Source organism: Acanthisitta chloris, unplaced genomic scaffold, assembly GCF_000695815.1.
Source record: "Acanthisitta chloris isolate BGI_N310 unplaced genomic scaffold, ASM69581v1 scaffold19475, whole genome shotgun sequence".
Classification (NCBI taxonomy): domain Eukaryota; kingdom Metazoa; phylum Chordata; class Aves; order Passeriformes; family Acanthisittidae; genus Acanthisitta; species Acanthisitta chloris.
This window is the reverse complement of record NW_008674512.1, coordinates 51,780-63,903: the sequence shown is the minus strand read 5'-3', so window position 1 is coordinate 63,903 and position 12,124 is coordinate 51,780. Positions and strand designations below refer to the sequence as shown.

General features: G+C 41.8%; 1 protein-coding gene across 1 annotated transcript in view; it reads left to right on the top strand.

The window, feature by feature from the left end:
• The window catches only part of ARVCF (armadillo repeat gene deleted in velocardiofacial syndrome), a gene marked incomplete at its 5' end in the record, with an annotated part of 82,155 nt that overhangs the window by 36,693 nt on the left and 33,338 nt on the right, over positions 1 to 12,124 (top strand). The window contains one exon of the mRNA XM_009075378.1: positions 3,503 to 3,574. Coding sequence (XP_009073626.1) covers positions 3,503 to 3,574 — 72 coding nt within the window. The remainder of the gene's footprint in view (positions 1 to 3,502; positions 3,575 to 12,124) is intronic.

The window sequence follows — 12,124 nt, the reverse complement described above, 5'->3', positions numbered from 1 at the left end:
CCCTCAACAGTTTCGTAACCAGAAAGAAAGCGTTTGGGAATTCAGCAAAAATGGTCTAGCTGCATAGCTGGTTTGATTATCCAGTAAAGCAAAACGACATTTGAGGAAGATCAACAACAACATTAGTGGTTAATAACGCTGGGTCACACTTCAGAGTCTGTGCTGAGTTTCTGACAGATTGAAAATGCCGAAGGTCGTGTTTTGGTTGTTCTTACATAATGAAAAGTAGAGAGGGGGGAGAGGAAAAGAATTTTAATCCTACTGTTTCAAGGACTGTAAATTGCATCTTGCACAAGCAAGTCTCATGTCAGGCAATTTCCCCAAACCAGAGTGCTGTGCCAATTCCTACAGCCAGGTCTCATAAAGCAGACCTGTCAGCAGGCATGTCCAGAGCTGCCTGTCTCTTGGCAAAGTTTGGAGCTGTGCTTCTGGTCCAACAGCATCGGCTCTCTCTCACGTACCTTGGTGTGGAAAACCTGCAGTATCCAGAGATGCACAGAAGTGTAAAAATTGAAATGTCCAAAAGCAGGATCATGAACTTCTCCTGCAAGTGTGGCCATTTCAGCACCCCCGTGGTGCACAACCTGGTTGTGAAGATCCGGGAAGTGACAGTGGTGTGCTCTGTACAAGCCTCAGCCACGTGGGTTGTGTGTGTTGAGAGCAAATGCTCTAGCATTACTGACAGGGTGGAGGATCATATGCAGAGCTGCATATTCTTTGGCAGTGCCACTGGTTTTCTCATGCTGTCAGTTAGACATGGGGATGACTGAGAGGTTTGTAATCTGTAGATTCTTGAACTTGCTAAATTTGTTCAGCCTTTTTAGAAACTCCGAACCAATATTTGTGAGTCCTGTGAAAATCCAGTGAGAAAAATACCAACCAGGCTGCAGATTGAAACATTTGCCTTCTGGGTGGTTTTGGAGGCTTCTTACAGCTTGGTCACTTTCTGTCTGTAGGAAAGCCTTGAGAAATGTAGGTGCTTGGAGTATTTCTGAACCTAGCCTCTGCTCCATTTGATTAAGCAAGTAATTTGTAGAGTTGAAATCCCCTTGGTCAGAGCTCTGTGTTCTGAACTGCTGCCATTGGTAAACAGCTGGCAGCTTCTGGTTTGAACAGATGGGTTTGGCCTGCCAGGTGAGAGTTTCTCAGAGGGCTGAGACACAAACTAGCAAAGGCTCCTTGAAGCTGGCATGGGTTGGCAGTCTGGCCCAGGAGCTGAGGCAGCGAGAGAGAGCCCAGGGCACAGGTGGAGGTTGCTGTCTGAGTGAAGGATGAGTTAGTAGATAGGCAGCTGCTTCAGCACTGCCAGCTCAGAGATGTAGCAGCCAACACTGTGCTCCTGGACAATCTCGTCCTTAACAGGTTGTGCACAGAGTGCTTGCTACACATTGCACTGGAAAGAAGGGAGTTCTTACTGTGCCATCTCAGTTCTGCAGGGCTGACAGAAGTGCCAAACCCAACCTTTAAATTATAGAGAGAACTTCTGAAATGAGTGGTTGTGTTGAGTGAGGTCAGGCTCTCCGAGTACATGTTCTGAGGTCTAAACGAGCTAATGCCAGAGATAGGAAATTTGGGGTCATGTGAAAAAACAGTTTGTCCTAGTTGTAGATAAGATGGAGTCACATTTATTGGTCTGCCTTAAGTATGTAATCTTTCCTAAACACTGACTTCCTTCCTTCAATAATTTTTTTTTTCCCTCTGCCCTGCTTTTTCCTGTCAATGCTCCAAGAGTCAACAAGGGTTTGCAGCCAGTAACTGGGTTCAGCTGCCGTTATGAAATGCAATGTCCTTTGGTGATGTACATTTTTACTTGCTGGTATTTGGTTCCCCAAGCTATGTGTTTCTCTTTCTTTCATGGAGCAAAAAAATTGATGTAAGGCTGCAAAATGCCATTAATTCTTGTCCCTTCCTTTAGAAAAGATACCTTTCAGAGGAGTGGGATGGTGCCTGGCTGCATGATCTTTTGGCAGCTTAGATGGGCGTTTACATGCTTTAATTAAGGAAATTATTTCAGACAAGCAGGACTTCTAGATGCATGTTTTGTTTTGCACAACAGTTGAAGTTGGCTGGTATTCTGTGTTGGCATTTCGAAACACAAGTGTGTGATTCCATCCCCTCCCAGAGAAAGGGAAAAGATGGAATGCTGCCTTGAGCTTTTGGTTTTTTTCACTTGATGTTATTTCTAAATATTCATATTGGTATTTAAAAGCTCTAATTCTCCTCTATACAGTACTGTGTATGTTTATCCTTTTTTAGTCAGGAGGAAAGGTAAAGTGAGTCATTGAATTCATTGTGCATGTACCAACCCCCTGCTAGAACAAGGCAGGGACTGACCTTTCCCATCTCATGACCTACTGCCAGTGAAGACTCCCATGTTATGTCTTCAAGGACCATTTTCCTGTTTGCTTTTAAGCATCCTGACTGGTGGAGCTTTCAGCCCTTCCTGTAAAACCCCCATTAGCAGCCTGGTAGAGTCCCTGTACAGAAGCCACTCCTGGCAGCTTAAATTGCATGGTCTGAATTCATCCCATCGCACCTGCCTTCCCTGCTTTTGAGGGAGAGGGACTAAATAACTTGATTTTTCCCTCCTCAAAAGAATTTGGGAAAGCTGAATTGTACCCTGCAATCCTCAGAAGCCATGCAGATTCCTGCACTGCCTTGCAAATCTCTCTCTGATACCAGTACTCCTCTGATGGCAAGGTGCCTGCTTACCCCACAGCATCCATGTGGGCTTACCCAGGGCAGTGTCTCTCCTTGGGGGGGAGAAGATGGGATGAAAATTAACCCTTCCCTCTCCAGCTGTTTACATAACCTTGAATTCTCACCCTAACTAAAACTGAAGTCCAGGGATTGTTCTGCTTTCTGTGAAGGATTGTATAAATCAAAGCTGATGTAATGGTTTGAAACAGTTTCTTAGCGAAAGTATGGAATTATTTCCATTAGCTTCTAATAAATAGTAAAAGTGACATTTCATCGATTGAAGGGCAATTCAAGGTTAAGTTGTTGGATGCTGTCTATACAATATATTAAATCCAGGTCTTCCTGCCTGGTAGTTGTATTGAGAACAGAGGCTGCAAAGCAAGCCTGTTGTTTTTTTCCTCTGCTGCTGAGTTTTTGCTTGAGCTAAGCTTCAGGTCAGAATTTCTCTGTGAAGATAACAAGTAAATACTGGGCTTCTGAGGGAGGGGCATAGCTTTGCCAAGAAGGGAAATGGCACCATTTTCCAAGATTTTAAGCACTCTTAAAACCCACTGAAATGCTAGTGCTAAGCTTGTTTGCAGATCAACCTGAAAGAAGCACAGGATTTTGTCCCTAAGTTGCTCATGCTAAAACCATAGCTGTGCAGCTAGACTGCAAGTCAGATACACACAAGTGTGGGTAATGCTCTGTGATTTATATTCTGGGTCTGTATCTTCTCTCATCTTGTAGATGCACATGACAGTAACTTACCTGTCAGTATGCTGACAGTCTTTTCCATCTGTTGTCTTCTTTTTTTGCACAGGAAAGAAGAATGGAGATTTGGACAGGAATTTTGATACACTTGATCTGCCTAAGCGGTCTGAAGCAGCAAAAGGTAATGCTAATGTTTGTGCTTTTGGAAATAACAAGTAGATTAGGAGCTGGTGACTCTTAAAGGGACTTGAGACATGAGCATATCACACTGATCTCTTTCCTTTGTAGTCAGTTAATTGAAATAATGGATGTGTCAGTTCGTGCTGTTATCTAGTATTCAGTGCTGGATAGAAGCAGCTGTTACATAAGGCTGCTGAACTGGTGGAATCTTGTAGCAGCCCATCTGATTTGGTGTTAGGTGATTGTAACTACAGAGAGGGGTGAGTGCATGCTCTCCTCCTTTACAGCTCCTTTTGCAAACTGCCTGCACCAGAGATGACTGTAAGGAGTTGTGAAATGCATTGGGTGAGGTTACTTACCACTAAACTTTCCCCTTTCCTGGCATCTCTGTCATTCATCAGAGTTCTGTTGAATTGGATGGCAGGGAATGAGTTCAGGTTTTTTGCCTTTACTGATAGTCAGTCTTTCCCTGAACCCAGTATTCCTCCCTGTCTGTAGTGAGCAGTGCTTGTTAGTTTTCCTGAATCAGGAGGGTCACAGAAAAATTCTTCTGCATTGTGCTTTTGTGTTTCAGCTCTGGCAGAGCTGAAATCTTTCACAGTCTGCATTCCCTACTTGCATGCATGGTACTTTTTTTTTAATTGGAGATGAGAAGGTGATTTGGGATCTTGTCAGAATTCTTACTGCATCGGATGGTGTTTTGAGACTTGCACAGGTTTTGAAGTGTGTGCAGTGTCACTGCAAAGATTCAGCCATTGTCATGGCAACTGCTGCGGTGTCACCCTGTCAGCCTCCCAGGCACCCTCACCTTAATGGTCTGAGCTGCCAGAACTACCTGAGTATTCCTCAGAAGAAAAATTCTACTCTTCCTGCATCTCTTGTAGAATTTTGGAAAGTATAGAGAGACAGTGTGACTCAATGGAGAGTTCCCTGGACTTGGGATACCTGAATTATGCTCTCTTAGTGACATTGATTGAAGCAATTTATTTGTGCTTCAATTTCCTTGCTTTTAACTGAGGGCAGCAAGAGGCTGTGTCTGAGATCCTTAGAGATGTGCTGACAGCCAGTAATGGTGTAATAATTATACATACATAGTGCTGCACTCTCGAGCTCACAGTGAAGCTCTGATTGATGATATGCAAACGAATTCTAATATATAGATGGCTCTAATCCATTTACAGATACCCTCTACAGTGGATACAGTTTCCAGTCTCAAGTCTAAACACTCATTTTCATTTGGTGCATTATTGCAGAAGACACAGTATATCTTGTGCAATAATACAAGATATTAATGTAACTCTTAGGTGCTGCAGAGCCACCCTATCCAGAGAGCTGCAGGAAACTTCTCCTAACCACCCTTCACTGGAATACCATGATCACAGTGCAGAGCAAGGAGACATCTTAAGGACGCAGGAAAAGACAGGAATGCAAAACATAACCAGGGCTTCAGCACTTCCATTCCTTTCTAAATGTGATTGAGATGTAGGTGCCACTAAAGGGAAAAGATGGAGATCAAGAATTTCTGCAAAGAAATGTTATCTTGCGTAACTTTCTTTAAAATAAGATAAAAATCTTTCATGTGGCTCTGTTAATGGTAGGAGTGATATGGCAGATCTGATGGGAAGCATATCTGTCTCTGAGCTGACACAGCTTGTTACCATATTCAGTTGCTAGAAATCTCACACTCATGAATATGTTTGGTTTGATAATTTCAAGATACTCCATTTAATATAAGCCAGATAGACTACATGTCTCATGCTAGATAAGGTCAGGAGATTAATCCCACAGCATTTTGAAAGTAGGCCTTTGACATGGAAAAAGGCAGGAGATGCTATTCACTTGTGTGCTGGGAGTAAAAAAATCAAGTCAGTGATGTGTTTTTGTTCACTTTTTAACTAGAAGTTCCCTGCTAAGCATCAGGTTTACATGAGATTTCCTGGATAGTAAAGGTTCTGACAAGGTTGCTTGAATTTAGAATTGTTTGTTAAAGTAAGGAAAATAAAATTGCAGTTTAAAAGCCCTTAAGAGCTCTGGTCAGATCTCTGCTATAGAGTGTAATTGGCTCTGATGAGATCAGCTCTCAGCTGAGCAGAACCTCCTTACTGAGATGGAAAAATCATGCAAGTTTTAATGATCAAAAGCACTCAGATTGAGTGACACGATGAAGTGCTATTTCAAAAATCAACAATTATAGATTAATCTCTTTCATGTATTATTAAAGCCATTTTAAAGTGAGTTTTCAGCTGGAATCTTTGTGGGCAAATGAAACTGCAGTAATAAGATTGTTCATGCAATGCAGCAAATGAACATCGTGAGAGTTAACAAATATTGAGAGGTAGTGTTGTTAAGTTTCCTGTAATCTTATAGTCAACATCCATGGAGCTTATCTCATGGATCTAAAGATGAGGTTTCAAGAGCTTGACATGATGGTTTCCTTGTAAAATATTCTTAGGTGTGACCACTGAGCATAATTGAGAGTTGCTCTCAGGATTGCTTGAAAAGCTGGGAACTAGCAGCAGTTTGGTCTCCAAATTACTTAATTGTAGGAATCTCTGCCAAACATCATCAAACCAGAAACTTCTGTGGATTGTGGGTGGGAGCTGGCTAGTGTCTGTGCAGGAGCCAGAGGTTCCTCAGTCCTCCTTTAGAACATCTGTCCTGGTGGTACTTAGCTGCCAGCTGGGGTTACCCCATGGCAACAGCTTAGGAGCACCTTCACAATGCAAAGGGTTTTGTGAGTTATAACCTGGTTTAAACACTAGAATTTTATTTTTTCCCTGGAATTTGTTTGTTCTGGAAAGGAATGAAGAAATGAAGGCAATTCTTTTTCTCAGAGCAGTAAACTAGAGTCTCCTCCTGATTGCTCTTGGTTTTTTAATGGGAATCAGATTTTGCTGCAGCACATCATTTGAGCAGCCCTGAAACCATTTCTAAGCCTTTAATAATTTTATGTGCTAGGCATTCTGGCAGGGGAAAGCTTCCAGTTCAGGGTTGTTATCTGTGGTAAACTGGATAATGTCAGACGGGAGAACTTGCAGTGCTTTCAGAAGCTGTCTCATCTGATATTAAAAAATAAATGTATGTGCTCTGGCAGTGTCCAGAGTACTGCTGTCCTCACGAGGGAAGATTGTGGGAGAGAAGCTTCTTGTTTCCTCTTTGTTGAAAGGAGCATATTTTTTTTCCCGACAGCCAAAGAGAGAGGGGATAAATTTTGGGGGGAAGTGATAAGAGCTTTCATAGAGAAGGGAACAGCACTGACTAGAAATTATGAATGCTGTCCTCAGAACCTTGCTAAATTTAGGACTTTCAAAAATTGCTGCTTCTGTGAGGGGTGAAAAAAAAGTCTTGCTGCAATCCCTTCCCCAGTATAAAGTAGGTCACTAGTAGTGGTGCTGGCTGCCTCCTCTGCAGCGTGTTCTCCCTCTGCACTGCCACAGTGTGAGTGCTGCTGTCTCCTGTGTGCACATTAAACACAGAGTGTAGTACAGCTCCTGTGCTTTGTTCAGAGTCCTTATTGCTGGGCAGGAACAGTGACAGGAGTCTCGTGCACGAGGGAAAGATCAGGGTTAGTCATGCAGTGGAAAGCAGTCTCAGATGGCAAACTGCACTAAGGTTTTCTGAGAAGAATCAGGATGGATATGTGTCAGTGTTACAGAGGTTGTAACGTTTAATCCTCCTTGATGTGAAAGTGTTGGATTGTCCACCTCTGCTCCTCAGTGCCAGAGCATGGGAGGAGAAAGTCCAGGCAGCAGAACAGCTTTTTATATGGAATCAGCATTAGGTTATTCCTAATTAAATCCAAACCTCAGTGCTGTTTGGTTTAAGCAGATCTCGTGGCTCGTTGTTTATGTGCATATAGATCAGATGGCATAACAGCAGGTGTTCTAAGGTGCTTTGAGTGTTGAAGTTCAGCTGTGATTTCAGTTTATCTCATTATGGAGTTGGAAGTTTTCAGCCACGGGGAGATGTGCAGGTACATTGCAGCCTGGTGGATGAGCTAACTCATTCTCTCCTTTCAGTCAGTTATTAAAGTGGTAATTAATTTATCTTTTCCATTTTGATTACCTAAGCTTACTTCCATTTTGATGGGAACATAAGTTTAGGAGAGAGTGGTGCCAAAATACTGAACTAGTGCTAAAGCTGCTTATAATTGAGCAAGTCTATTTTGTTACAGCAAAGACCTCACAGAAAAGCTGAATTTATTTGAAAGCTCAGCTTTGTGTGTACACTTACCCTGGTCAGCAGCCTGTGTAGGCAGGGAATGAGATTTTGGATGAACTTGTCAGTAGGTGAATTTCTTCTTCTCCATTATCTGAAATCCTCAGTCACTTTCCGTGCAGCCTGATGCTGATGATAGATTTTCTATTCCAGAAGGTGAGTGTTTAAATTCCCTTATAAATCTTTGTATTACTGCTCCAGGAAATTAGACTTCCTGGCACTGTCAGGGTAATGACTTTAACTTAGTAGATTACAAAAATGCCAGCAATTTGTCTTCAGCTAAAGGCAACATGTAGTGGAAGAAGAGAGAAACTTCACTGAAGCTGCACCATGGCTTCAGGTTTGTAATTAAGATCGGCTGCTGTTCACATTTCACTGCCATTTTAATTTGCTTTCTTTAAATCTTTACAAGTTGACTCAAGCACTCACCTGCCCTTTCCAGCTCCCTTCAATCATTAACTTTGATTGTCGTATTGTGAATAAGTGAGTAGAACTGATTGATTAATGGTACCATCCACACCCTTCCTGTGCCTGCTGGTGGAAATTGAGGGACTGAGAAGATCTCCTCTGTGAGAGCAAGTAACATGTTCTTTTATTAACATCTTTTAAGTATTTCCTGCACGTTGTTGAGAATTCCTATCAGAATTATTGAGTATCTCTTGTTTCTGTTGCTTTACTAACTTGAGTGTTCATTTTGGTCCCGTGTGTTTTTCATAATTTACAAAGCATTGAAAGATTTCTCATAGGTCTCTTAATGCTCTGAGTCAGAGAAAGTTTATTGCCTCGAATAGGAAAATTCCCATATGGAGCCTGCCCTTGCCAAACACTCTCTAGCCTAGTACCTCTAAATTCCCATTCTTTTTCTCAACATTTGCAAGAAATTCAGAGCAGGCACCTGCAGATTTTTCCTTTCTTGTGTGCATACTCTTTCCATAGCTGACTGGTAAATGTTCTGGAATACTCTGACTTTATTGTCATAATCTTCTGTAATTCGTACGTTGAATGTTCTTGTTTGTTCAGAGCTGGTGACAAGTGCATGATTTCCTTTCTGGCCTGCTGAGCTGTGCTCTACAGGTGGAAACTCTTATTTGTGATCTTTATCGATCTGTTAAATTTGATTATGTAGAACATAAATTGTAAGTTTCGGGCTGAAACTGAAAGGTTTGAAAAATCATATGTGGAGATGGAGCTGAAATGTGAATTGGAGGTCCAAGAGTAATGTTGTGTCTTTTGTCTGGTTTCTGCCCTAAGATACCTCCTTCCAATGGAAAGAATGAGTCTGAAATCTTCTTACTGTTCTTAACATGACAACTCAAGCAATTTGAACTAATACCTAGTGGATCATTGAACAATGGGTATTTTCATTTCAAGGCAACCACCCTAAGCCTGTAGGAGTTGTTGCCTGTATTGATGCACTGTGACACCTTCTGTGTTTTAGTGCTCTATGTTCTTCTTACAGGAGCCACATACAGAGAGGGTTTAATGCTTATTCTCTAGGATGGATTTCAAACGGAGTGCAAAATTCTGTCATCAATAGTTAACTTGATAAAACTTTCTTAAAACAGAAAATCATTCCAGTAGGAGTGCTGTTCTTTTTGGAGAGGTTTTTTTACAGAGATTACAGACAACACAAGTTCTCTGTAAACTTGAGATGAGATGAGCAGTGATGGGTGGTGGTGACTCATTTGCAGAGATGAGGTGTTTATCTTTGACTTCTCGCTCAGTCCTAGTCCCAACATATACTCCAGCATTACCTAAAAGGAAACTTGCTGTAGGATTGTACCTGATTAGAAATGTTTTGCAGTTCTTGTTTGAGAAGTTTTATGTAGGCCAACAAGGCAGGAGAAGGAGCAAGTAGAAGGGTCTGCCTCACTTTTCAGGGACAGCTGAATTTAATACCGGTTGAATAAACACTTTTGTTGTCATGATGTTTCCTGTTAGCAGCTCTTTCAGTTCTTGCTGCCAGTCGGTTCTTTGTGGTAGTTTTGTGTCATACCCATGCAGACTGCTGGACTTCATTGCTAAAGCAGCCCTAGTTGTTAGTGATTCACAGTGTCTTGTGAGAAGCTCACCTTGCTGCACAGAGGTTACATAAAATAAATCGTTAGCACAATTCTTAAGGGTTGGTCCCCTCTTGTTGCTTTTGTGCAGGTAATAAGTCTTGAACAGCTTGGCCATTGAATGATGTTGTCCGTGGAACAACCTCCATTGCCTTCTACATAACCCAATGGCAGAAGGTTTAAAAAAACCAAAGCAGCCCCAATTCCTGCCTATTTTTAAGAGGTATTTAACCAGCTGAGCAGTTAAAGCAGCACATTTTCCCCTCATTTTGTGTTTATCCACAGGTATCTGTGGGAAGAGAATGTCATGCAATGCATTAAACAGCAGCAACTAGACAAAATCTTTTGGGCTTTTATCTTGATGTATGCTGCTGCAGCAGGACTTTGGCAAACATGCAAGGGGCACAGTTCTGTTTTTGTGTTGCATTATATTGCTAGAATCTGGATTTAATAAAACGGAGTGCTCTGTTGTGTAGGAGTCAGCAAACCTTGTAGAAGGAGCTAAGTTACATCACTGAGTGTCCAAGGTTCTCTTATAGTCTGCTTGTTTTGTTAGGTCACTGTTCGTTTCTAGGCTGAAGGTGGTTTTCTTCACATGCTGTGTCCTTTTAGGTTGTTCTTGACATTCAGGTGACTTGTGTTGCTTGTAGTTCAGTAGTTACCTGGGTATGGCAGCAGTTGCCAGCCACTAGATGCATGTGTTGTCACTGAGGTATGCACACATTGTCTTGGGGTCAGCCTTGTCTTGAGGTGGAAGATGCAGGTCTGCCTTATCTGTAGTGTTACTGTCACCATTGCTGGGTGTGATCATTCACATAGACATTGACTACTGTATAGTCATAGTTATTTTTGCACAAATATTCAAGTAGCAGTAAGGACTCACAGCTCAGCCTTGCTGTTCCCAAGTGTGTATGACCTTGCCGAACTCTGCCACTAATTCTTTTCACTTGTTAATACGATTCTATCCTACAGCATTCTTACTATGGAGACTGTGAGGAAACAAATCTTTTTCTGGGAGAAATGCTTAGTGATATGACTGAAACCCTGCACAGTAACTGTACAGTAGTGCTGCTGAGACTCACAGCTCTGCTGTGTGGGGTTTAGTTATTCCACCAAATCATGTGAGAAGAATTTGAGACCATTACAGCTCTTGCTCTGGTGTTATCTGTCTGCTCAGGAATGTGAAGAATAGTTTGGGCTTTGCATTCTGGTAATTGCTGCCATGTTTGTCAAACCATTGCTCTCTCACTTCTGAGAATGCCTCAACATTGCAGCTCTGAGCTGCGATTTCCAGTGCCTTGCTTCGTCCATGGGGACATCCAGGCAAAAATTGTATTTACAGATAAGACATGCTAGATCCTTAGTAAGGGTGAAATGACATTTGTGGAACAGAAAAACTCTTGCAGCTGTGGTAAGGGGAAGCACATTATTTGTGTGATTAGACTTATCCTACAAATTGCCCAGTTAAGAGAGACTGTTTCAGGAAGATTTGAGTTGGGAACTTGGAAGAGTTCTGCTACATGGAGGAATATAACCATTGTAAAGTGGAAAAGAAATTGTCATATTTAAATGGCATTAACTTCCTACCCCCAACATGGACACTGTATGGTATGAATGTCTCTCAGTTTTAGGTCATGTAGCTTTGAAGTTTAGGCTGAAGGAGCAGTGGGAAATAGCTGCTGGGACAGGGAGGATGGAGAAGCAATTTGTTGTGATACAAGAATTTAATTCAGCTCTGTATTTATACAGAGTTGAGGATATGAAGCTCTTTGTGAAGTCACAAGGGGGCAGTTCTTGTCCATCACTGCTTGTTAGGAAGATAGCTTTGTTTCTGAATTACTTCAGACTTTTCCTTCTGAATGAGAAACATCTGACTCACCTCTAAGGTACTTCGGTTATCTCAGAAACAGAGAATGAACATCCATAGCTATTCCTCCTCTTTAACTTTCTCTTGCATTCTTGAATGTTTAGTCTTCCTCAGTGCATTGGAGGGAAAAACTGACAGTTGGAGGCAAGAATCTCCCCCTTCACCTGTGGCTCTCATGGGACTACAGAATAACTCCAGCAGTCAGCTTCCAGCTCCTTCTTGCTTGAGGCTGACACCCAAGAATATAGATCTATTATTATAACTAGAAGTATCTTCAAAAGATAAGAATCCCAGGTGGTAAATTCCCTTTCCAGCTTGATGTGAATTTGTGGCCAAGTTATAAATGCACAGAAAATGAGACTTATGCATCTTAAACTAGAACAGCCTATATATACTTGCATAATAA